This window comes from Cuculus canorus, chromosome 9, assembly GCF_017976375.1.
Source record: "Cuculus canorus isolate bCucCan1 chromosome 9, bCucCan1.pri, whole genome shotgun sequence".
Lineage (NCBI taxonomy): Eukaryota > Metazoa > Chordata > Aves > Cuculiformes > Cuculidae > Cuculus > Cuculus canorus.
This window is the reverse complement of record NC_071409.1, coordinates 4,131,955-4,158,783: the sequence shown is the minus strand read 5'-3', so window position 1 is coordinate 4,158,783 and position 26,829 is coordinate 4,131,955. Positions and strand designations below refer to the sequence as shown.

General features: G+C 41.1%; 1 protein-coding gene and 1 long non-coding RNA gene across 2 annotated transcripts in view; one reads left to right on the top strand and one right to left on the bottom strand.

Moving 5' to 3' along the window:
- Positions 1–30: 30 nt before the first annotated feature.
- MRPS22 (mitochondrial ribosomal protein S22) lies at positions 31–7,472 on the bottom strand. The gene is made up of 8 exons (XM_054073863.1): positions 7,331–7,472; positions 5,995–6,149; positions 5,109–5,273; positions 3,778–3,921; positions 3,190–3,273; positions 2,095–2,240; positions 828–936; positions 31–550 (listed from the first exon to the last, which is right to left on the bottom strand). Exons 1-8 carry the CDS (start codon positions 7,434–7,436, stop codon positions 458–460), a joined length of 1,002 nt encoding a protein of 333 aa, XP_053929838.1. The 5' UTR covers positions 7,437–7,472; the 3' UTR covers positions 31–457.
- Positions 7,473–8,213: 741 nt separating this feature from the next.
- LOC128853038 (uncharacterized) overlaps positions 8,214–26,829 on the top strand; it is a 54,703-nt gene continuing 36,087 nt past the window's right edge. The window contains exons 1-3 of the long non-coding RNA XR_008451258.1: positions 8,214–8,613; positions 11,075–11,155; positions 15,072–15,198. This is a non-coding gene — a long non-coding RNA (uncharacterized LOC128853038). The remainder of the gene's footprint in view (positions 8,614–11,074; positions 11,156–15,071; positions 15,199–26,829) is intronic.

The window sequence follows — 26,829 nt, the reverse complement described above, 5'->3', positions numbered from 1 at the left end:
ATATAGGCTTCCATCTGTCCTTACTTTATTTTGACTGTGCTATTTTGTGTCTGTATGTTAGCACTCAGGAGGTCAGTGAGCTCTTTAGTTAAAAGGGTTGTCTGGAAAAGTAACAACAGAAATCTGTCTTAAGGGATGGATGTGGTGTTGCACACTTTTCTAAATGCAGCTGTCCAGACACTGTACTTCATAAGTAAAATGAATTGTAGGCAGTTCTTTAGATTCAAGATGCAACAGTAAATAAAATAAAGCCAGGGCATCATGTCACCATAAAATGAAATTTGTGCTGACTGCTTTAAGTTCATTTACAGAATCTTTGGAAATAACAAGCTGCTGTAGTGATTCCTGCATATTTTAGTAAAACATTTTCTGGAACAGTCAGTTGTTTAAAGTATTTATTGTGGAATCCTGTTCGGAGAATGCTTATAAACAGACTTACAACAAACAGAGGTTCGTTTCACGAAGCTGTAGAAGTAGCCATTGCTTCTTCATAAGCCTGGAGGGCCAGCTGTATGTAGCCTTCTTTCTGTGTTTCAGTTTTTGCAAATACCTGCAAACGTGGCCGGAGAGGGATTCAGGTACAGTTCAGAGCACAGTTGCGTAATGTGCCTTCATCTTTCCAGTGGCACATCAGCCAGCTACAACCGAAATCTGGTGCAGCTTGATGTAGTCAAAGCCCAAACACACCTCCCACCCAACCTGGCATGCAGAACAGTTCTAGTTAAATATCTAGTTCTTAAGCTAAGAAGAAATTCAGACTCCTAAACAGGTTTTTGCTGTTTAAAAATCTTTCTTTCCTGTAGTTAGGGAGCATTAGAAAAAAATACCTTGATCAGATCAACTCCTTGAAGTTTCCCTTCTTTAGCTTCTTTTGCTGACTGACATTCAGGGTGAAGCATATGATACAGCGTAATTAAACTTGTAGCGTCATCCAACCTAAACAGACAAAGGCCCAGTTGCAGCAATTCCTTTCTCTTAACACCTATGAGTGTTTAGAGAAAGGATACTTTGACCCCACCATCAGAACCTACAACTCAAGAGGCATTGCATCCTTTGTCAATGGCAGCCTGTTCACAGAAGCACAAAAAACAAGGCATACCAGGAGATACATAAACTTATCCCTGCTGCTGCTGAAGCCTTGTGTACCGTTCAGCAGTAATACAGCTGAAATCTCTCTGTAAAATACAATTAATTAACAAAACCCAAGGTTTTAGCAGAACAACTGCACCAAAGAGAACCTTTCTAACATTGACTGCAGTAACCAGCATGTTTTACAGAGGGAGTATTGAATCTTCTGACTACGAGCCTTCAGCTGAATTTAAACCTGGAACAAATGTTTTACATTCACATAAGCACACGCCAAAAGTGAGTAGGTGGCAGGTAAAGATTCTCCAACGTCTGCTAATTTGGATTTGATGTTTGATTTTTTTCCCCTGTAACAATTTGATCACAAAACTGGAACTTCCCTGTATTTCTTCATATCCTCAGGTTTCAAAGTAAAATCTGACCACGTGTTGAAAGTTCCCAACTTCAACAGTAGGAAATGAATGCTACTATCACTGCAACTTGGAGTTCCAATTGTACAATTCCTTCCTAGCTCTTGCGGCATATTGAACAAATAAATATTGTTTGCTGAAGGGAGTTTCAACTAATTGTAGCAGCCTATCCTACAGAAATACATTCCCTTAAAATGAAAGTGCATCTAGCTGTTCCTAAGCTTCTTTGGAATTGATCTAAAACCCAGAGCATGTCAAACTTTAAAAGCCAAAATTTGAGCTCAGCAGTATAAAATTGTTAAGGCTTTGAGATGAGTGATGCCCAGACCCGGAAATGTACTGACAATTACATTGGAAACAGAAATAAAACCCCAGGAACTACAGAAGGCTTATTTCTGCAGAAACTGAGTTTAATACCCTACAACTTCAACTGTAGCTGGTGCTTCCATTCAGAATCTAGATAGCTAAAAGGTACAGCTAGCCTAAGCTGGCATGCAAATGAAACCTTACAGAAATACTGGGATTTTTTTCACTCCGAGGGTACTTGTTTTCTATTTGTTTAAATAAGCAGAATTAACAAGTGACAAACACCACTTACAAGTCTCTGTTGATCATGTCTAGCAGTAAGCCATCTGTTTTCTTTCTGTTCACTAGGTACCATACCATTCCCCCAAAGTGTCTCGTTGAACGCAGCAGGTCGTACTTGGCATGTTTGTCAATGTCGTCATATGTCCGATGATGAACCTGTACGCAGAAAAGGTTTCCGTTTCACTAGTGTAACTGGAGCTTGATGACAGTTTCTCACTTCTACCGTTTTTAATCTCCTTTCAGTGCTCCCTGAAGTACAGACCTATGCCACAGGCTGAGCCATGCTGCCTTAAAGCTTTATACATGTTATAATTCAGGGTAACGCTGGGATAACCCAGTTATTAATACTTACACAACTTTCTGTTAAGAGAAAGCTAAATTCTAGCTATGTACTGAAAATTTGGGGAGGGCACCTCTGAACCTTCAATTTCACTGCTTTCAAGTTGTAATCCATTCTTCACAGAGAAAAGTGCTAAAGCAAAGAGGTGAAACTTTACTTAGAAGAAAGGGTATTTGAAAAATTGCCTGATAGAAGTGACATTCTCAGCGATTTGAGAAATTGTTACAGCTTACAAGTAGTAAACATTTTAAAAGCATGCGTAGACCAACATATTCACCAGTAACTGCAGTTACTATATTTAAATATTTCTGCCAGAAGAATATTTTTGTACCTGGTCTGTGTCAAAAAGAATACTTTGTGTACCGTGCTCTCAGGCCCACTTTATCCATTATTGACCTGCTCCTTTCAAATCCTAACACAGCAGTTACAGGACATTAGTAGCACAACTCTGGTTGGGGCCACTAAGGCATGTTTATCATCAATTCTGGCTTGATACCAAAAGTACCTACCTAAAGACTATTTTTATGCATCTACAGTTCTTTTTCTACTGTTGAAAATTACTTCTATAGAAACCTGATTTACTTTTCTGCAAGAAAAAAAACCCAAGCTCATCACAAGGATAACAGGTAATCTATATGAAGGAAAAAAAACAGCATATATGAAACACCACCTGTGATCCCCACATAAAGCTCCTGTTTACAAAACAAAACCTAACATTCTTCACTAATTGTATTTTTTTACTAGAAAAATGAAAAGTGAACTTACTCTGATGTAGTCAGGTGAATCTGGCTCGAACTGCGCAATGCACATGTTAAGGAGATCCTCATGACGGTCTTGTTGAAACACAGTCTAAAACAACAGTTCAAACTCAGTAACAGATTCTGTATTGTACCATTCCAACTCTCCCAAATCAAAACAGCAGCCACAACGTTTCTGTTCTGGGCAACACCTACAGTGAGTGTTCCCTTCATCACAAGACAAAATGGATAAAAGTACAGTATCTTCCTTGATGACATTAATACACTGTTTCTGGCTTTTTTTTCTTCCTGAAGTATCAGTTCACATTTTCAGATGAAGCATACAATTTCATCGAGGCATAATAAGTAAACGCAGATTTCTAGCCTAACAGAATATTTACACCTCTCCAGGGATAACCTAGCCCTAACCTGTAACTTCATCATAAGTATTTTAACGAAGTCAAAGTGATAAGCAATTGCTGAAAACAGAATTCATCGGCTTAGAACAAAGCAGCAGTCTGGCTTATTGAGAGCTACTCTGTCCAATTAGCACAGTTTCACTGTCAGAGCACAATTGAGTAAAAACAATCACTTTTCAAAACCAGGAAGATCTTACCACAAGGTGTTCGTCCTTGAACATGACTGGGGGAATAACTCTGCGCCCTTCTTTTGGGAAGAATATCTGTATCATTCTGTCTCGTTCTTCCCAGGTTGCTTTGCGTAATACACCATTTGGTTCTCTAACTACAATGAAACGCTCCTGAAAATAAGGTAAAGAAAGTGAATCATCTCCCAAAATCTTCTCTCCTCGTAGCTAGAGACATTGTAAAAAAGATTCTGATTTGGCAAAGTCCTTCTATACTTAAATTCACATTAATAGTCCCAGTTTCTAACTGATTGAACGTACTACATGCTAGCTTCATTATTTCTCCCTTGGTAACTTCTAATCAAGTGAAACACTGGCACCTTAATTTTACTATGTGACACAATTCTGCATGTGCACAGGCTAAAAGCTACAGCTCTGTGAAGTTTAGACAGATAACTAATGTTCAGAGAAAGGAGTTAGTGTTGCTGCTGGCCTGATTTTATGCATTTAATAACACATTCTGAAGTAAGAATGGAAGTGTCTTGTAGGTTTTTAACTTAGTTTCAGAGGAAGGTGCTAGAATCAAGTAAGGGCAAGTACAAAACAAAAAAAATATATACCTAAGTCTGTTAACAAGCATATTTGATTTACAACAGCAGACGGGGAAGTTTGTTGGGACGAGGAAGTTTTCAACACATGGAGGCAGAATAAAGAGCTTCCTGGGCAAGGCTCTCAGATGGAGTCATAGATGGAGAGCTTGGCAACCCATTTCACAGTATCATCATTATATGCGTGTTCGAACCATGAAGACTTCTTAGAATCTGAACTATTTGTTAGGAATTTTTCCAGCCGCTTACTACTGGTACTTAAGACAACCTAGATGTTTCATTATACAAAGCAATCTTTATCCTTATACTATGCAATTCTATTTGACAACTGTTTCTTCACAGCTTTTTTATCATTTATTCAGCTTTCCACCAGCTCTTTGCAACTGTGAAGCAGCTCAATCTTTTGGTTGATACACAGTACTAAGTAATCCAATTCCATGGAAAGCTTCTAGGAAGTATGGAAGAACTCAGCACTCCCAGCAAATCACAAGTATATGCTTTTAAAATAATCAACGAACTGTCCCACCACTCCCTGGCTCCTGCCTGCTTTTGAGCACTGGAATTAACTTATAACAAGAAGTTAGAAGCAAATCGTTAGAAACACTTCTTTGTACTACTGCCTTGTACCAGACTGAATTTACAACTCCTCAGCCTTTTTGCAGACTGCTATAACTACTAGGTTACTAAAACCTAAGCTTATTTTGAACTTAAGAATGATAAGCTCTTAAAGTAAATTAATATACTGTTACTTACACGATGTGGAACAGAGTACGTTAAATCTGTAAACACATATTTTGTAGTTTCAGTTCCTTCAAGGAATTTGTCATCTGCTAAAACATCATTAATTGGCTCTCGTTCTTTCAAAACAGGAGGCATGGTTAGTTTTTTTTTAGCTTCCTCAATGGCTTTTCTTGTGGCCTTGGACAAAAAAAAAAGCAGCTTAATTTTAAAATTAAAACTCATCCTATTGAAAAGTTAACAATGATGATTGGAACTACTACTTTCATTTAGACGGAAATTTTTAAGACCTTTGCCATCTGCAGCTGAGAAGAAGTGAGACGCTAATTTCATCTCCGGGGAAATGAATTCCATGTGAACAACACACCACTACCGTAACTTGGGCAAATTGCTGGAGGAAGTTCCAAACCTAAAATCTACATATACTACTGCAAATACCATGTTTATTTCAGCTGTTTTTTCCATGGTAAATTTTGCCCAGAGCATAAACCACAATCAAAATTGCTCTACAGCTATGATTATGGTTACAGAAGAATGGGCTAAAGTCAGGTCTCTTCATCATTCCGGACCGTGGTCAGACAACAGGAAAAGAAGTAGCCAAAGAATTCCCAGAGCTACAACCTACATATCAGATAAATATATTTAACAGAATTAGGAAGCATGAGGAAAGATGAAGAGAACCTGCTTCAAGGAAAAAAGCATCCCATTTGCTTTCATACTCCATAAAAACTGATAAAAATTGGATAAAAAAAACTATGTAAAGTGAAGAAGCACTGACCCAAGTTTAGGAAAAGGAAAGAAAGTGAAACACTCAAGGGCAAGAAGTAGGAGCAGAAAGAGAGGCTGTGACAGCCCTGTGGCTAAACCCGACTCTCATTTCCAAGGGAAGCAGGGTGCCCACCTCTTCCAGCTGGGCTTCTGTCATCAGCTTGTACTTGGGGGGCTTCAGCTCCTGCCGCACCGGCCTGAACACCTTCTGCAGGTCCAGCCCAGTCATCTTGTACAGCAGGGTCTGCACCGCCTCATCTGTGAAGGCAGGCACGGTGGCTTTTCCTTCTGTGAGAACAGCACATGGAGAATCATGGAATCACTAGGTTGGAAAAGACCTCTGAGATCATCAAGATCATACTGTCATATCCCTAAGCACTTCATCCACCTATCTTTTAAACTTCTAGGGATGGTGACTCAACCACCTCCCTGGGCAGCCCATGCCAGTGCCCAAGAACCCTTTTGAAGAAGAATTTTTTCCTAATGTCCAATCTTAACCTGCCCTGGCGCAGCTCGAGGCCATTCCCTCTCATCCTATTCCCTGTCACTTGGGCGAAGAGACCAACACCCACCTCTACACAACCTCCTTTCAGGCAGTTGTAGACAGTGATAAGGTCTCCCCTTAGCTTCGTTTTCTGCTGGCTAAAGAACCCCAGTTCCCTCAGCTGCTCCTCATAAGATGTGTTCTCCAGCCCCTTCCTCAGCTCCATTCTCTTCTCTGGACACACTCCAGCCCCTCAATGTCTTTCTTGTGGTGAGGGACATGAAACTAAACACAGGATTCGAGGAGTGGCCTCACCAATGCCAAATAAAGGGGCAAAATCGTGTCCCTGGACCTGCTGGCCACGCTGTTTCTGATAGAGGACAAGATGCTATTGGCCTTCTTGGCCACCTGGACCACTGCTGGCTCATGTTCAGTCACAGTCAACCAACACCCCCAGGTCCTTCTCTGCCAGGCAGCTTTCCAGCCACTCTTCCCCCAGCCTGGAGCTGCATGGGGTTGTTATGCCCCAAGTGCAGAACTCATCACTTGGCCTTGTTGAACCCCATCCCGTTGGTCTCAGCCCAGCAGTCCAACCTGTTCAGATCCCTCTGCAGAGCCTCCCTACCCTCCAGCAGACCCACACTTCCTTCCAGCTCAGTGCCATCTGTGCACTTACTAAGGGCCCATTCAATGCCTTCATCCAGGTCATGGATAAAGACACCGAGCAGGACTGGCCCCAGCCCTGAGCCCCGGGGATGCCGCTTGTGACCGGCCTCCAGCCGGACTGAACTCCCTTCCCCACCGCCATGCAGCCGGTTTCCCACCCCCAGAGGCTATGCCTGCCCAGGCCGGGGACGCCCAGATCCTCAAGCAGAATCCCGTGAGAAACGGGGTCCCCCGGGGACCCGCACGCGCTGCAGCCGCGTCGCCACGGCCCCGCCGCCCCCGCTCTCCTCACACACCGGGTCCCCCGCCCGCGCCGTACCGCCAGCCGCCTCCTGCCCCAGCCCCCGCCGCGCCCGGCAGCCCCACGGCGCCCGCCACACGCGCCACGTTAGCGCCGCCCGGCCCCGCGCCGACAGCGCAGCCATCTTGACCCGCCCCCTCGCACCGCCATCTGGCCACGCCCCCGCATTTTGCCCCGCCCCGTCATATTGCCGCGCCCTCAGCGCATCATATGACCACGCCCCGCCAATTTGCCAGACTCCCGCCATTTTGTCCCGCCCCCAGCGCTCTGTCCACGCCCCCCGCCATTTTGTCCCGCCCACAGAGTCGTCATCCAACCTTGCCCCCCGCCATTTTGTCACACCCCCTCACCATTTTGCCCCGCCTCCGCCATTTTAACCCGCCCCTAGCGCCGCCATCTGACCACGCCTCCATAACCTGCAGAGGGACCACTCCTCGGCCACGCCCCCTCCAGCGCTGAGCCGCGCCACACACCTTAGCCACGCCCATTCCCGCGTTCTAACTACGCCCTCTGTGCTCTGGCCGCGCCCCTACCCGCGCTCTGGGCACACTTCATACACTGACCACGCCCCCACAATCTGGCTATGACCCCCTCAGTAGCTGTAGCCGCGCCTCACTCTCTGGCCACGCCCCTGCTGGCCGCGCCCTCTCATTGATCACGCCCCTTTGCTCTCTGGCCACGCCCCCTACGTTCCGGTCGCGGTCATTCATTGGCCACGCCCTCACATTCTGATCACGCCTCGCGCTTTGGCCACGCCCTCTCGTGCTCTGGCCACGCCTCCTCGCGCCCCATCGGGCTCTTTCATTGGCCGCGCCCTTCCGACCACAGCTATTCACTGGCCGTATCCCCGCTCTGGCCACGCCCCCTCGCTCCGCGATGGCGCCGCGGTGCCCGTCGGGAAATGGAGTCTTCGCACCCAGTGAGAAACAACGGCCGTGACCCCGCGGCTTTTCCGAGAGGAACGAGGCAACAGACCCTGTTGCGTTTGTGTTGTTGAAACGCCGCTGAGGTCTGGGCTATATCAGAAACAGCGTGGCCGTAGGAGCAGGGCAGGGACCGAGCCCCTGTGCTCGGCGCTGGTGAGGCCGCAGCTCGGATCCTGGGCTCAGTGCTGGGCCCTCAGTGCAAGAACGGCATTGAGAGGCTGGAGCGTGTCCAAAGGAGGGAACAGAGCTGGGGAGGGGGCTGGAGAACAAGGGTTATGAGGAGCAGCTGAGGGACCTGGGGCTGTTCAGTCTGGAGAAGAGGAGGCTGAGGAGAGACTTCATCGCTCTCTGCAGCTCCTGAAAGGAGGTGGTGAGGTGGGTGTTGGTCTCTTCTCCCAAGTAACAAGGGACAGGATGAGAGGAAATGGCCTCACATTACATCAGAGAAAGTTTAGACTGGGTATTAGGAAAAAAATCTTTACTGAAAGAGTGGAGAAGCACTGGTAGAGCGGCCCAGGGACATGGTGGAGTCCCCATCTCTGGAGGTGTTTAACATACAGGCAGACAAGGTGCTCAGCAGGCTGGTTTAGTAGTGGACAGGTACGGTTGGACTCAAAGGTCTTTTCCAACAAGCGATTCTCTGATTCCGTGAGGGTGAGGGTAGGGTGGGAAGGCTGTGCTGCAGGACAGGACTGCGGCTCCCCCAGCAGCGAGGGGCCAGGCAGGTTCCCTGGCTCAGAGTGGGGATAGAGTATGAGGGGGAAAGAGGAGTTGAGAACAGCGTTAAAGTTGAGAATAGGTTAAACCACTGCGGGGAGGCGCAGGCAGGCAGGATGTCTGTCAAAATCATAGAATCATAGAATCGCAGAGTGGTTTGGGACAGAAGGGACCTCAAAGCCACTCCAGTTCCAACCTCCTGCCATGGGCAGGGACACCTCCCACTGGATCAGGCTGCCCAAGGCCCATCCAACCTGGCCTTGGACACCTCCAGGGATGGGGCAGCCACAGCTTCCCTGGGCAACCTGGGCCAGGGCCTCACCACCCTCAGAGGAATGCATTTTTTCCTGAGATCTCATCTCAATCTCCTTTCTTTCAGCTTAAAAACATTCCTCCTTACAGACTGGCTAGGGCTGGGTGAAACAGAAAGAAAACCTATTATCAGCAGGCAGGCCTCTGTACAGGGGTGCCGAATACTTCACATTGTAAAATGTTCTAAGCCACACATTGGTGCCAGCTGGCCATGACTTCCAGTTGAAACAGGAAACATTTCCTCTCCAGTAGGGAAGATATGGAACCACAAGTAATGTACTTAACTTCAGTAGATTTCCAATTGGTTTAAAGTTTAGATGGCTGCTTATTGCTTTCCCAAATCAAAGGCTAAATTTTGTTACTTTAAAAAAAGGAAATTGAAGCCTTGGAGAAAAGGAAGACTTCATAGTATATATTGGTTTTCGTTAGAATAAAGTTAAGCATCAGCTGAAAAATATATTTGTTCCTAGTCGTAGATATTCATTGTATTGGGGAGCATTCCTGTTTTCCTCAGCCTTATTCAACATCCAAACGCATACATTGGGTTGAATTTTATGTTCAAGCTTTTCAATATCCTGGCCTTTGCATTGTCAGAAAGGTTGCAGCAGTGCCTGTTCTTCTCATATTTGTATTGGTACAATTAAGTTGAAATCATTAAGAACTGAAGAGAACAAATGAACCCTTCGTATTATTTTAATGTAATGTTGTCCCTAATTTATTTAAATAATGCTGAGAAAATGAAAAGTAATTTTGAGGAAATGGAGAAGATGTTGTTTTTCAGTTCTTGCTCATAAGATCTCTGGAGTGAGAGCTATACCCTATAAGGGAATTGGGAAGTTATTTGGCGACTTGCCTAAAAGCCACTTCAGACCTGTTCATGAATTTGGATGGCAAGCCAACGTCCATTTTAATTCACAGAAGTGCTTAGAAAAACAACAGAATTTATTAGGCTATATCCAGGAGAGGTTAAATTCACGTTCATTCTGTACTGGAGTAGTAACAGCTGCTGCAAGGATTAGCCTTTTGGCTGGTGGGCTGAAAGAAAATATTAACTAACTATACTGCAGATCGAAGTATAGCAGGTTAACATAATTCATGAAATAATATCAAATTGTATTCAATAAGTTGATAATATTTTATTTGTGGTTTATATTTGTAGTAAAGTAACAATTTTAAGTAGGATGTTTTATATTGATATACTTCAAAATACAGCACCAGCTTGAAGAATCAGTGGTGTAAAAAATGATAAAGAAATAAAGAATCTTTCTTAGCTTGTGTTGCTTCCTTGAATGCATCCCAGGGCAGATGCTGTTGGAAAATTGCAACCATCTGATTGAGGGTGGATGTCCCCTCTGAAACACATCGGTGGTCTAAGTCTGGATTCTATTGGAGAAGTGTCAATACAGAATCACCTCCACAGTTGGCATTGATTTCCTTTTTCTGGTAGTTTCAGGAGACAAAGGGATCAAATGGCTGCTGAGAGTGAGCCAGTTTGGTTAACATCTCGAGGAAAGAGAAGGCAAGCGGGAAGCTTAGGAGCTTGCCCTGTTGCTTTGTGTACTTAATTGATAAAATAAGGGGCTGTACCAGTCTTTCTGAATAACAAATATGTCAAATTAGCAGTAGGAAGTTGTTAGGGAGGAAGAATTCTTTCTTGGAAAAAATACAGTAAAAAATAAAAAATATAAGGTTTCTAACTGTGCATCCAGCTGCTGTAAGAAGAAACAGAGTGAGACCCGTCAGGCGGTCCACAGTCGATGACATGACCTTTTTAAAATTAATGGTTATTTCTCTTGTTCCTGACAAGAGAGAGCCTGGCAATCCCGTGGAATGTTTTCTGAGGGACACAGTGGACCAAGTTGGAAGCTCTTTTACTAAACCTGCACAGGTTAGTCTGAAGAGAAATTACTTTTCACAGAGAAGGAAGAGAGTGATGAAGTAAGAGAGGTGAAACAAACCTTATCGTATCATCAAATTAGTTGTGAAGGAATAGTCTATTAGATGTGGTTGGTTTCGTTTCCCCACATATATAGATAGAGTGGGGCATTTTTTTTGCTAAAACTATTGGAGTTCATAAGGTGATTGTCTATTTTCAGGTGTTTGACCTGCAAACATCTTATTTACTGGGTTCTTTTTAAGGGAGAGAGTGTTATTTTATCTGGAATTGTCTTTTAAGGCCCGTAGCCATGGATTTTCATTGCCATGCAGAGCCCCGGGTAGCTATTTTGATGGTAGTGGTGAAGATGATGTATGAGACTTTGCTAATACATTAAAGTGGTTATTTTCTACCTTGAGGGCCATATAGATGTCTGACACTTTTATTTTCAAATTTCATGTTGATACTTAACAGCAGGGATAGATCAATGTGGCTGTAGAGCTCTGACTATTGACTATTTTACATTTGTATTTCAAATTTGAAGGAAAAATGACAAAACAAAAAGGATTATTCATGCTCTTTATTTTTCATTTTCAGCCTAGTTTCAGCCAGCCTTACGCTGGGCACGTGTGCTACATTCCTGCGGGCCGCAGGGGGGCAAGGCTGAGATTTTAAACATGAAGAATGGAACTGCCGGAGTAGTTATAGTGGATAATGTAAATGAACTGTTTTCAGTAATGACCCAGATTTGCCTCTGCCTCACATAAAGCTGCCATAATCTCACTTTAATAATGATAAATTAGATATCTACAAATACTGTCTACAGTAATTGAGATTACATACGTTATTTATAGTAGGGATATAAATCCTGCTTCAGTTTATATTGTTTTCTTTGCTACACTATAAGGGCTTGAGCCAAAGCTCATTAAAGCCATTGGAAGCCCTTCCGTGACTTCAGAAGCTCTGAGTGAAGTCCATACTTTTCAAATAAATTTTATTCTTCCTTTCTGCTTTTAAAAATGAATTGTCAGCGGTGGAAAAAAAAAAAAGTAAATATTCAGTATTATTCGAAGTGAAGTAGGATTTGAGTAATTGTTGTTTTCCCCCTTCTCAACCAGTTTTTAGCCTCTCTCTCATTCCATCACTATTTCAAGTCCTGTCCATCGGAATCCAAGCACTCACCAGGGCGTAGTGGACTGAATCTGGTGTCCAGCACAAATTGTTACATGTGGACAGGATAGGGTGTATCTGCTACCTTACCACAGTAGAAGGACAGAGCAAGGATCCTGGCAGATTTGTTTGTTTGTTTCGTTCCCTGGAGCCAAGAAAGTTTTGAAGAGATGGCAGAAATGTTAATTGTATTTTTTTCCTCTCTGCTGTTGCTAATACAAGTAGTCAGTACCTTTCTCTTGTAATTGTACTTTTACCTGTTTTTCACTGAAATGTGATGCCTGACGGAATATTCTGAAACCTGGACCATCCGGGTTAAACCTAGGTGTGTATTATGGGAATTGCCTGGCCTGTTGTCAAAGGCTTCCTGGGCATCCAAATCAGATGTGTCTACTGGTAACACTGTCATATTTTGTCACTCTCCCAAAGGAGTCTGAGGATATTTTCCTGTTCTTTTTAATCCAAATTTCATTAGGACTATTATATAATTTTATGGGGGTTTAAATGTAATTATTTTATTAATTAATTTACCTGACACAGAAGCATATCCTTCTGGCTTACAGCTGTTCCGATACCCATTCAATACCCATTTGATAACTGCAAAACTTGTTTCTTCCTGCCTTTTCTCATAATAGCTGGTTTTATTAACAGACGCAATCAGTTAATTCTTCAGTTCTTTTGGAATTAGGTGGATACATTTTTCTGCTGATGACTTCTTGCAGTTAAATAGGTTATTTTTTTCTCCAAAAGTGCATCAGTCTCTATCATAATTTTCTTAGTTTATTTTTTTTCCAGTTTAAAGAGCAGTTAATTCGCCACCACTACTCTTAGCTGTGTGCCTTGCCTTTCTTATGTTCTTTTTGCCTCTGATACCCCATCTGCCTCTGGGATTCTCTCACAACTTCACTTCTTCTGGTTCATGTCACTGTTTTTCTTTAAATCTCCTAATTGTTCTTCACATTGACCCTGAGCCTTCCTGTTTTCATCTTATATTACTTTGAATTCATCTGGATTTATTAGGATTTGTTTTGTCACCTTGTTTTCTCTTTCTTCTTTCTCCAAATTAATTGTTTCATGGAAATAAGCTCCTGTAGTTTGCTTTTTAACAATATGCATTTTTTATTTACTTTGTTGTTGTTGGTAAGGGCAATGTGTACCTTTGGCTTACTTTTATATATTTAAATAGCCTACATGACAGGGCCAACTTAAACCGATTTCTTACCCATGACAGGCTAAAGCATTTTTACGCTATTTAGAATAAAATCCCCTCTTTTCTAAAGGTGACACTGGAGGGGGGGAGGGAAGTGTTCTGGGTTTTTTTTTTTTTTTTAATTTCCTTTGGATCCAGATCCAAATACAAATTAAATTTGCTTAGGCAAACCCGCTGTGCGTTTAAAAAAGTCATTATAAAGACAGGATCCTGGGGGGCTGACAGAAAAGCTAAAACAGCTGTGCTTTCCAGTACAAACAACATATAAATCTACAGTATCTTCTCCTCACGATCAAATAAGTGAAAGAAAAGCCTCAGAAAGTAGAAGATATTTTTATCTCACAGAAGCAGAGCTAGAAGAATTTAGTGGCAGTTTAAATCTCAGCCATTTCTGTTGGGCTGTTAAAATCTAACACTTTTTCATTTATTTTAAGAAGAAATATTTTTATTTGCTAGCCAAACAACTCTATTTGCCTGTTTGATATGAAGATTTCTTTAGGTCCAAGAATAAGTGGTCATTTAGCTCTTTAGTGAAGAAAGTGCCTCAAAAGAGCAGTCTCCAGTTGTATTTATTCTTATTACTTTCTTTCTACCCAAGCAAATCAAGAAAATCCTGGAAACCAAAATTGACATAGAATTAATTTATTCAAATAGTTATCAGTTTGGTTTCCCCATTTATTTCCAAGTATTGGAATAAATTGAATTATTGACATTTATTAGGTTGCCCACTGGAGTTAATAGAAAGACTCCCATCCATTTTTGGACGATCTGAGTTGAGTATGAGATATCACTAGATGATTTCCAGAATGGCATGGACAAAAATTACTCAGCTGGTGCTATACCTGCCTAATCTGGGGCAAAATATGGATGAGAGCCTGATCTAGTGGGACATGTCCATGCCCACAACAGGGGGGTTGGAACTACATGATCTTTAAGGTCCCTTCCAACTCAAACTGTTCTATGATTCTGTGATTCTGTGATTCTATGTGTGTACGTAGAATAAGTGCTTGGATCTTTATGAAGCACATATTACCTGTCTAAATAAATAATGTAGCTGGGCAGCTGGAAAGATCTAGTAGTGGATTTATAAAATGTTTCAAGTGGGAAAGAACCAGCAGATGGCCCAGCATGCTGGGAAAAATATTAGTGACAGGAACAGAAAATCCACATGCCTAACTGCCTCGTGCACCGTACGCAGCCTATCCCCATTTGTCAGAGGCATGAGCATGTAAGACAGAGTGTGGAATTCTCCCCTTGTTGGAGAAGGGTTGAAAAACAACCCTGCAGCCAGCAAGTAGACTGAAAATTAAGACGATAAGCTAGAAGTGTTGGAAGTCCAAATGTTTTGTATCTAGTTAGATTTCTTTTCTTTTTCGTAACTGCACAGCAAAAAGGGGAATGTCTTCATCCTCCCTTTTGTTTTCCCTGTTCTGGGCTGCCTGATTCCGATTCCTTCCTTTACACCAACTCCATACAGACACATCATATCTTTTCATCAACACTCTTAGTTTATAACCCAAGTGGAAACAATGAATAATTGTCTTTCAGGTTATTAAGCTGAATCAAGCCACAGAAGGGTCTAATGACTGCCAGAGCCTCTGAGGGAAAAAGAATGGAAGCAGGATCTTCTCATTTCGTTAGGAGCAAGCCTCCAGATTGCATGACAGCATTTCAGGTAACTGTAGCCTCAAGATGCAGTTTTATAAATGGCCAAAACTGATCTCAGACCGTCCTGCTCTCTCTGTTCAAGCCCCCTCTTGAGCTGTTTTGCTTGCTGGAAACATTTTGGTCTTCATGACAGTCACTGAACAGAGTAAATGATTTTATTCTGAATTTTTATTAAAAGCACAATAGTTTTGGCCACATACAAATTCAGGATCTGACTCTGAAAGGGAGCATATATGCTGCATGGAAAAGCAAATTGGATTCTGTCCCCTTTGCATCTCTGCAACAGCACAAAGATTTCCTAAACCTTATAAGGTATTATTGAAATACAGCCAATCCACACAGTATTTTACAGCAGAATATTGCAACACTGAGTTCACTCCATTTTTCCTGTGTGCTCCAAATTACTTCCAACTCAAGTACCATTTGCTTTGTAAGTGAGCAGTGAAATTTTTGGTTGATACTTACAAATTAAGTAGGGTATTGCTTGGAGGGTTTTAGTTTAGATACAAAAACTAAAAGGACAAATTGAGTGCTGAGGCAGCAGAAAATTAGTTCTGATCCTGTGAGCAACACAGCAGTATGAGATCAGTATTGTATAGCTTTGGGTAACTGTGTCCAAAATCAACTATGCATTTGCTGTGCGTATTTCAGCCCTAAGGACCAAATATTTGCCCTTAAAGCATGGCATCATTTGAATTAGTTGTTCACTCGTTCTCCCTCTCCTCACATCTTTTTTTTTTGTGGTATACCTGATCAAACTAGTTCTAAATGTTGGTACAATATTTGACTCTGTGCAATATACTGTATGCTCTCAATATGATTATATCTCCTACTGATGACAGTTAAATATTGCTTACTGTATAGTCAGACATTGTTTTTTTTCTTCTAATAATTTCCTCAGTACTACTCAAAAGAACAATGGTAGTACAGAATAATATCTGCCCTGTCAGCTATGAGAGGTGATTGTTTTATCCTGTAGTACTGTATTTCTGAAAAGCAAAACTAATCCGTGTTTATTATTGTGAAATAATTTGGAACATCCTTTCGAAGTGCTCCCCGTTATTCCCGGCAGGGCCCGGGAGCACTAGATGGCACTGTATGGCTGTGCGTTGTGCACAGGAATGACAGGAGCAAAAGGCTCTCAGCGCAGGAAATAATACTCATCTTTCAAAAATATTTGTAATATTGCCTCTTTATTATGAAAACAATTAAAATGTGTAAATTCTCGATTTTTACACTCTTAAAGCATTGCAAATTTTCTTTTTCCTGCGTTATGATTACATGGGATGCGTTTCTTAATGAGTTAGACGGGTAAGTACAACATTTGCTCGTTTTTTTTTCTTCTACTGTAAATCTCCCCAATCAATTAATCTACAAAAAGGGAGAATTTTCAGTTCCTGATATCATCAGTGTGCTCCTTGCCATGGAACAGGAAGGAAGGAATGACAGCTAGTGTGTTGCCCCTTTCTGCCTCCTCAAATAACCTTTTACCTAGCACCATGGCATCAATAAGAATGAACATTTTAAAACTTAAGTAAAAGCAAAAAGTGTTAGGTAGCGATGGCAACCTTATACCCTTGTTTTGAGCCAAGCGTCATCTGAAAAACAACCAGTGCAACAGTTGTGACTTTGTGAGTATTTGGTTTGTTTTGGATGACTTCAAAAGGAGTGGTTTCAAAAAGACTGATCTTGCACCGCTAATGTTATTCAAAAGGGTCCAGTCCTGCATAGGGTCTTTAAGGAAAAGGCTGAGTGTGTTTTGATGTTGTAGTTAAATCACATGGAGTGTTGTTACTTTTCCGTGTCATACCCTACCTCTGCTTCACTGCTTTGGGTCTCTCTCGATCTATGTGTGGATCGCTTTTCATCAGGATAAACCCAATTCCTAATTAGGAGCTGGGTTCTGTAAATAATTGCCACAGACATCTTGGGGACTCTGATGTCTTGGGTCAGTCACTTTCCCATTTTGCTTTTCTTAATTCCCCTAGCTTTAAAAAACAATTGATTGGATGGGTAGTAAAAATGAAGTACTATTGTATGTATTCTTACTTTCATTTTCATTCTGCTTAATGAAATGTATTAATTTTTTAAAAATATTCAAGTGTTTTGTGGGTAGCTGTCATGTCAGTTTGAGGGCTTTTGACCAGGTATTATTTGATTTTCTAGTTGATTTTACTTTAGCTGTGCACAGTCTTTTTATTTTTTTTCCAAAAGCCCAGCTCTCTAAAATGCCCCTGTACCCAGCAAGTCTCACTCTGTCCTGTGTTTGGCAAAGTTAATTAATCTCAACATACAGAAATGTAAGCAGAAATAGTTTTCAGAAGAACGAGCAGATGATGTCCCTTTGATGTGGCTCCATACAGTTTTCCGTGCAGTGTATTGCTGCTGTACCATTGTTCTTCAGTGGTGAGGACCCACCAGGAGTATTGCAGATGAACATTATGCCTAAGACACCACAGAGCATTACATTCCCTCTGGCTGCTGGTGTATTCACAGTAGGGCAGGAAGGCTGTGAACCTGCCTCTTGGGACATGCGGTTAATCTGCTCCAGTGAAAACGGTTGAAGGACTGTCCATGGCTTGTAGTTCCTGTTGGATCGTAGGACTCAGAGATGGGAGGATGAATGTAGCACTGTCTGGTTCTTTCTCTTGTTATAGGCAATGTTCCTTTCTATGCCAAAAAGGAGACGTATAGCACAGAGCAGCCGTTTTATTTTGTTCCTCCTCATTGTTTTTTTCCATCCTACTGGAGCAACCGATGCTATCTTGTGACAAACACCAGCAGTATTCCATTTTGGAAGCATGGCCAACTAAGTGTGGGAAGGATGTGGGGAAGAGGAAGTCTGCATGGGATGAGACGTTTAAGGCCTTTATTAATGACCCTTCTCCACCCTGTTTCTTTTTTGCTGTTGGACTCTCTGGTCCGTATTCCTCAATGGTGCTTTATTTTTACTTTTTTTACTCTTAATGCACTTTCTTTTTTCCATGTAGTGTCCCTTCCTTTTCTCTTCTTCTTTTCCTGGTAGAAGGGCATACCCTGTGGTGTTAATTTTCTTTGTTTGGGTCTGATACCTGTCCCTACCGAGAACATTTTTGGGAGGAACTCACGACCACTGTGTGTAAGTGTAAACTGTTACCTTTGGTGGCTACAATCCTTTATTTCCAAGTGAGGAACACAAACAAGGAAAGCCCGTGCTCAGTGGAAATGAGATTTGGGACTTTCTGCAGTTTGCAGACTGATAACTGTAAAATTAAAACTGAGTATTTTGAAGAGCACTACTAAAGTAAAACAACTACTACCAATGAATCATGGAAGATTTTTCCTGAGATTTGAATTTATTGTTTGTTTTTCAATATTCAAAATAAAATTTGAATCCAAACTAGCTGCAGAGCTGCCTCCATCCTCTTACAAAGCAACGAGTGACTATATATTATGAGCAGATGCTAACCCCAAATTATGTCTCCAGTCCTTCAGAAGCCAAGGATCTCCGTTTCTTTCCTCCGACAAGGGAGGAGCATGCATATCCCTTGCTGGCTGAGACTGTGATGAGGCCCACCTGTTCTGACCAATCCAGTCGCGCAGGAGCACTGCTGCTTTCTGCAGCCGGCCAGGTCAGGGGAGGAACGCGAGCCCACCCGCTCTGCTGGACACTGTTGCCAGGAGCCCACACGGCTCGGCGAGCCTGCAGTGTGGGTCGGATTGACAGACAACCAGGGACACAGATACGGCTTGGGAATAGCAGCTGAGTTTTTAGATTGTCTTCATGACCAGAATGTATCCAACCCTTCCCATTGGCAACACCAGATCAGAAGACACTAAACTGAGTGTGCTGTGTCTGAGGAGGTGTCCGTGCCTCAGGTTTCCCAGCTGATGGGGTATAACCCTTCTAAACACCCTTTCCAAATCAGGTTGTTTTAATAGTAGGAAGACTAAACGCTCTCAAATCTCCTACTTTGTTTTCAATGAGAAAATGGCCGAGCAATAGTCAAAGCCCCTCACAGAAACAGGACATCCTGAGCTGTGGCACATGGACTTCCTTTGCAAAGTTTTAATGAAAGTTTTCAACAATAGCTCTGTTTATGTGCCGTGGGGGTTGGCATGTGCGTGCGCTGATGTACACACACGCACTGTGCAGTGCTACACAGGCTTTTTAAATAACAGTAAATACTATGGGATGGGTACATTTTGCTGCAAGGAATGTATTTTGTAAAAAAAAAATACTCTGTCACGGTGCAGGGCAGGTTTAGGTAGAGAGAACGTTTCAGGATGTTGGTGTCCATGGTTGAAGGTCCTACAGCCAGTGTTCAGTAAAATATCCTCAGAACATAACATTAAAATAAAATAAAATAAACCTAACCAATGTATCATTGTATATAAACAAATCTTGATGCTAAATAATATTCTGAGGAAGCAATAATTAGAAAGGGATAGTTATGCTTTCTGTTCTTCCTAGATGAGATAGATATGATTTTTTGTCATTTCCTAAATACATAGGAAAGCAAGCTACTGTGTAAGATGTTGGCAACAGACAACAAGTCTCTGTTGCAGGTTATGATAGTCAAGAGTCTACTTTGGTTGAAGGCCTGTTCTATGGTAGTAAAGACAGAGTAAGAGAAAAAAAAATAAATGTATTTTGTAAGTTTTAGCTGCTATCACATAGAAAGAGATATAGAAATGTCACATTTAATAAAGCAAAGCAGTTTCTATACTGTAATTTAGATCCGAATGATGGTAGAGCGTATTATCCAGTTGATGAAGTTGTCTGGCTTTTCACTCAAAAACAACTTGTTGCGAAATGCAAGGGGGGGATGACGGTACATAAATGCAGCTTTTCCAAAAGCTTTTATTTGCATTCTATACCTGGGTCCCAGCTCAGGCATTATTAATTCCTGTGCCTGGGCTGCTTTGCCACAGAAAGCCAGAGGGAGCTTTCCTGGGCCATTTAGTCAGCTATTATAGTGAAAGTATGGCTTCTGACACAAAGAGAGCATCTGAGTGTCTGGGCTTGTGTCACTAAGCAATCAAACTGGTCCTTATCTTTTTTCAGCTCTCCCTGCTTTTTTTCATTAAACAAATGGTTCAAATCAGTGAATAATTGTAAATCATAGCAATATGTCAAGGGCAATACATAGCACATTTAAATGCAAGGTAAATGCTTATAAGAAAGAGGATATTTTAATAACTGTCATAGGAGCTTAAAAGTATGCAGAGATTATTAAAGGAAAAGAAAAAAAAAGCTTTGTTTTATTCTTTCCTTGACCCAATTGCAGATAATTTGACCTTGTTGTGTTCCCCATGAAGCAGTCATGGTTGAAATGGTGTATGTTTAGCAGCAGCCTCTATGGTCAGCACTTCTGGCTGAGTGTGGCTGTTGGTTATTGACCTGGCTCTGGGTCTGACAAAGTGGTTGGCAGCCAGACCCTCGTGCATGTTGTTTTGCTGCACCTCGACTTTGGTTGTAAGGCATTTCACGGGGTTTCATCTATGGATAAAGTTTTGCAGAACCGGTGAAAGTGAACACTAAAGAAATGAAAACCCTTTTAAGATCAGGTCTTATAGAAAGGATGTTTCAATGCTGGGGCACCCACACGTGTTCTTGTTATATGTCAGTACTTACTGGAACAAAGTTAAACTTACAGTGCCTTACTCAGATCTCGCATCTTTTCAGTGAACAGGTAATGAGGCCCCAGTAAACAAATTATAGTGATGAGATCAATCTATGGTGGGTTTTTTTTCATTTTGAATTTTTCTTACTAAATAGCAGGCTGATTTGTGATAAGACTGTCTTCTTTGTTTTAAAATAAGTAGAGTTATTTTATTTTACCTAGTGGTTTTCACAAGTGTCTTACACATATGTATAAAATCTCTGCTGTCTAGTATGTAGACTTCCAGGAACTACTTTCCTCTCTTCATAGCTTAGAAAAAGCACAGGACCTTATTAGAGAATCCGATGTTAAACAGCTATTGAGAGAGGAGAATTTAGAAAAGCAGAAGTCCAACTGGAATTTGGCCAGAACTTACCCCCCCTGTGATTAGACCTTATTTCCTTACATTAATTAAGATCATTCTGTACCCATACCCACCTTGACTCTATATAAAAGCCAAGACTGCAAGTTGAATATATTGTGCGAGACACAGACACCCCTAAATAGCTGCCTTCAGGATTCCAGGAATCAGATTTGCATGTAGAACAACAACATGTTTTGGAGGAGACTTTTTTTTAATATTTGTAAGTGTTAACTTTTTTCATTTCTGAGGTGCCATTTTTCCAAGAAAGACAATGGTACAACTCTGTGGAACTCAAGAGAGTTTAGATTTTCGAGGAATGCTGTGAGATAATAAACTATTCTTATGAAATTTTAACAAAATGATATTGTTGTCAAAATCCAGTAACAGCATGAAAAAAAACATTTATTAAAAACTCTTTGCATTTTTGTCTTATATGGTGAACAATGCAGTTTTCTAATTCCTTGTGGATGAGTTTAGGTTCATGCCCTAGGATACTCTAGTGAAAAGCGCAGTGGCACCTTCACCCTCTCTGCTGTTTTTAGTTTTTGTTGCACTGAATCCCCAGAAATCTGTCAGAATTAGAGGCCCATTGTGCTGCGTGTTATGCAAACATACAGTAAATATGATATGCCACAAATTTGACACTACCGTAATTGAGACAGTCTTCTATTGTTCCTCTTATCACAGGACATGGAAGCCTTCCCAAGATTCTTTAGGCAGGACAGCCAAGGCTGAAAAATAACAGCACTGAAAGCAGTGTTTCGTTTAGAAATTTTCATTATTGCATTTCATTATTTCAATTAATGAAACTGTTTCATTATTGCAACTATAATAAGGGAAAGACTTTTTTGTTTTCTTTCTTTGAATGAAGATGTGAAAAGTCTTTTCCATTTTGTATTTGCAGACTGGAACCTGGTTTTGATATTTGTGGGAGACAATGGAACATGGGTGGGAAGTGTTTACTGATGAGGAGAAATACTGTGATGTGCCACATCAGTTGGACTCACGAAGCCCTGCAGGTATAAAACCATGTAAATTCTACTGTAGGTCGGTAAGACCAGCCAGATTACAGGTGTGTTTAACGCACAATGATATGAAGTAATAGGGAGAAGTAGCAGCAAAGTTACTGCTAGAAAACATGGACATATGTCAACAAGGTTTGAGTGCAGATAGATCTGAATTCTTAAAAACAGAAATGAAAGCTTAAACAAAGTGCCTGTCTACAGAAGGATATTTCATAATCTTCTACTTATGAGTTAGTTTTTGTAGAGATTTGACTGACTTGCATCTTACATTCTGCGAAACAAGGGTGGTTTACCGTAAACATAAATGTCCAACTGCCTGAGAAGATTCATAAAGATTCCCATGTAACACCAGAGGAGAAAATTAGTTGGAACAATAAGCAGGAATCAGATAACATGTTACTGGGACAGATTCTTAAGTGATCCATGCTATGTCCAAGAGCAATAGAACTTAAACTGGAGACATCAGGAAGGTGTTGGGTTTATTCCTTAGGTCTGAAATTGTTGACCTCTTTAGAGCTCCTTTTGATTTACACAGAGAAATTATGTGCAGGATATATTTGTTTTAGTGTCTTTAGAGTCCTTAGGAAGAGGAAAGCACATTGTCAATCATTTTGTTGCGGTTTAACACTGTATCTCTTTAGGATCAGTGAAATGCTTCATGTCTTCTGATGGGTAGTTTGGCCTGACGTGTTACTGGGAATGTCCCTGTCGGTTTACATAGGAAATAATTAAGAGGAAGAGGGCTGAATGCTGGGCCTGAGTCAAGAGAAGGTTCTGTGGTTTAGCGTGATGCTAGAGTCTGCTTGGTGGCTCTGCTACCTGGAATCTGGTTGCGCTCTTGGAGGGTCAGCCTGCACAGGAGGCTGAGAAGGAACAGAGGATGAATGTGGGCAGACAGATGCAACCCTTGCAGTACAGTAAGTAGTTTGTAGGGATGTATTTTGCTTCCACACCAGAAGGAGGAGACTTCTGATGAACAAAAGTAACATGTGGCCCTATATCCTGAGCTTCCTGTTGTATTATAAAGCTTTGATTTTGAGGTTTGCATTTACATCTCTATTCAAATCTGATTTCAATCCTGTGCCAGCAGCTCAGGACACAAGCTCTTATCTTGCTTCCTGATTTTTCTAGAATTGTGCTACTTATGGGCCAGAATAGAACCAGCTGGGCTTTCAGTAAAATATCATTTCACACAACTGACCAGCAGATTTGGTTGAGAGCAATGTTCGAAGAAGGGCAACTGGATATCTGAGAAATGAGGTGCCTCGTTTTCAGTGGTTAAATGTGGTTTAAAGTCTCCTAGAAATTTAATCAGAGTGTCTAAATACAGTTTGTTGACAAAAGTTGTAATTTAGGGTTATATGGATGCAGCCATATGCTGTCTTATCTTTCATTTTTCAGGATGATTTAGAAGCATGGATGTAGTATCATCCTAGGGTTTGATTCCACCCTTCACTTTCTCTGAAAATGAAAATTTGAGCAAGTGATTCTTCAGTTTAAGAGTTGATGCAACTGCTAAAATAAATCACTTTACTTCAGAAGTTGGATAAATTCTTCTTCACAGATCAAATTTAAAATAAGCCTTTTCTAGACTGCATTTTCTGTTGCTTAAAATACTGGGTTTTATTTGTTTATCAACATAAATAATAAAAGTTATAAATGCATTAAGGTCTCTGTTAGCATCCAAGCACCTACTAGTACTACTGAAACAAGTGAAAATATCTACTGCGATTTAATAACCATGTTGTTTGGCAGATAGGAGATCCAGCTGAGTAACACCTTGTCCAAGGTATGTTCCACTGAAGTTGAGAACAGCATTGAGCTGTCTTCTTGAGGTTTTGTTTCCCTTTTAGGTAGCAACATTGAGTAGAAATAAAATAGCTTGGAACATAGGGGATAAAATGGCTTATCTGAGAGCACTGGGCAAGTGACCTAAAGCACAAGATGGTTTATTGTGGGTTAGTTATTTCAATGTTGGGCTAGTCCTTTGAGAATGGGTGGAACCCTTTTTCCAGCCAGAGGAACCCAAAAGAGTATGAGCTCACAACAGGAACATGTGGAGTTTATTCTGTTTTGCTCAGATCTGAGGCATTAAAGCCATCCAGGCCTGTTAAATAAAACTGACCTGTTGAAATGATGGAAATACTTTATTAACTTAAAACTATGCTAATTTGTAAGGTATGTGAAGATCTCTTACAGAAGATCTTGATTCCCACCTCTGAAAGCTCGGTTTCACAAGGAGAATGTGCTATGTGTGAAAACTGCAAAGGAGGTGTCCTTTAACCTGTATTTTCCCCTTAGTTTTTCTCCTTGGAAGGAAGCAGGAAAATGAAGTGTTGGCTTCTAATGAAAATAATTTGCTGTTTCCCGATTCCACCTGTGTAGCAACTGTGCCAGCCAGTGGCTGGAGTGCATGTTCTTTTCATTCCATCTTTGCTAGCTCCTGGGAAGGGCTATGTTACCTGCCTTAGTAGTTGTACATTTATTGCTTAGCCTGCTTTTTATCATACTGTTTCACCTGTATTAGTTCCTGACTTTGCTGTTGTTTATGTACAAAAGTTGCACTAGTAACATCTTACCTTCCATGTTAATTAGCTCACAATACAGAGAGGTTTGTCAAGACATGGGTACAAGCTGCTCTCAGAGGAAACAAAGCCGCAAGGCTGAAGTTAACCCCAGAGGACTTTCTCAAAGCCACACAGGAAATCTGTGACAGATCCCAGAATAAATCCCAGATTTCCTGTCTCCTCTACTTGTGCTGTAACTATAGGGCCCATAATTTCTTAGCTGAGGAAAGGAGTGTGCAATATTATCTCTCTTTTTCTGGTATACTATTGCTTCAGTTTACTAGACTGGTTGCTGCCATAGCCATATGTTGTACTGTGACAGTTCATTCCTATGACTCTTTCTTTGTTGTATTTTGTGGGATATGTATTGTAAAGGGAATAGTATTAATGCTGAGGATAAATACTGTTCAGCATTTAAGCAAATAAAACTCAATGAAGAAAGGTATTATGAGTTAATCATGAAGTACTTGCAGGTACAGATAATTTATTTTCTGATTCCCTCTTCAAAATAAGCTGCTCATGCTCTAGTCTAAATAGCATTCAGAGAAGCAGTTTAGGTATGTATGAAATGATAGTTTCTGTGCTACAAAAATATATTTTTATAGCCTTAAATTATTTGAATTAAGTGATTTTCATTTTTGCATGTGCCATTTTGTGCTTTGGAAAATGGATGCATTCTGTCATTCTTAAGCATTGGTCCGCTTTCAGGAATTATAGATCAATAGATGAAGCATTATCAAGGGAAAGCAATTCATTGTGGATCTGTAACTGAGTGAGATGTTCTTAAGATTTTATGACTTTTACTCTGGTTTGATAAATGGAAATTAGAGGCATTTGGTGTGCTCATTAGGTATCTTAGATGTTCATGTATTCAGATGTAAGGCTGAGTGTCTAATCTTTTCTAAGATACTTTGCCGCTAGGTTAAACTTTAATACTTTTCATTCTGTGCTGCTCAATTTGCTCTCATATGGTTCTTCTTTAGATAACATTACTTGTACAAATTCCAACTGAAGCAGACTCAGTAATCTTTAGCCAGTCTTGACAGCATTTCTAATGCAGTGCAGCTCTGGGGTTTCATTCTATCTTTTTGTTTTCTAAATTATTTCTATATAACTTAACAGAAATATGAGAGTAAATGAGCTTTGCTAAATACCCCCTTCTTAATTTAAAGGATGACATTTAGAGCACATATTAAATGTGTAATCGTTTGGAATGCAAAACCTTTGTAGACTTCAGTGGGAAATTCAGCAGTAAGCTGAAGGTTCTTGCTTTACAGATGTTTAAAAGTGAAAAGTAACTTCCAGAATATTATTAGGTGTCAGCATTATCTCTTTCTTTCTCCAAAAAGAAAAAAAGAAATCTCCTCATATCAGCCATTGTCACAAGCTGCATCTGTCTTTAGAAGCAGAGAGAGGATTTAAAATTCTCTTTCTGCCCAGTGATGTCAAGGTCAGTTTTTATTATTGAATTTGATGAGAGGAAGCCTGGGTCCTAGAGGCTCCACTTCGTAAGGCCCTTAGGTATGCGGCGAACTTGCAGCATATGTGGAGTCCACTTGAACTGATGATACAGTACATAAGATAAAAGTTGCACATACGTCCAGGTGCAAAGCAACAGGTACTTAACACAAAACAGGCTGTAAAAACATTCAGAAAAAAAAAATGGACACTGTTGAGGTTAGGATAAATAGAAACATGAAACAGCTGTCACTTCTAAACCCAGTTTATTTTTAACAAAACACCTTTTTCCCTTTCTGATAGGATTTTAAGTCTCTCTATACCATGAAGCATAGTGATATGATATTAGCACGTAAAATGTGAGAATAGCATCACTCAGCTGCTGGGTTTGACAGGTAACGTGAGATGTAGGAGACTCACTTTTTCAGTCAAGTCATGCTAATGTCAGTGAAACAGGCCGCTGAAGAGGTGTCACCGGTGTGCTGCAAGAGACTGGAAGTGACACAAAAGGGGACTTAGAATATGATTTTCAGAGAGGGCAGAGAGCATCTGAGAATGAGCTGCAATCTGCTGTCTTTG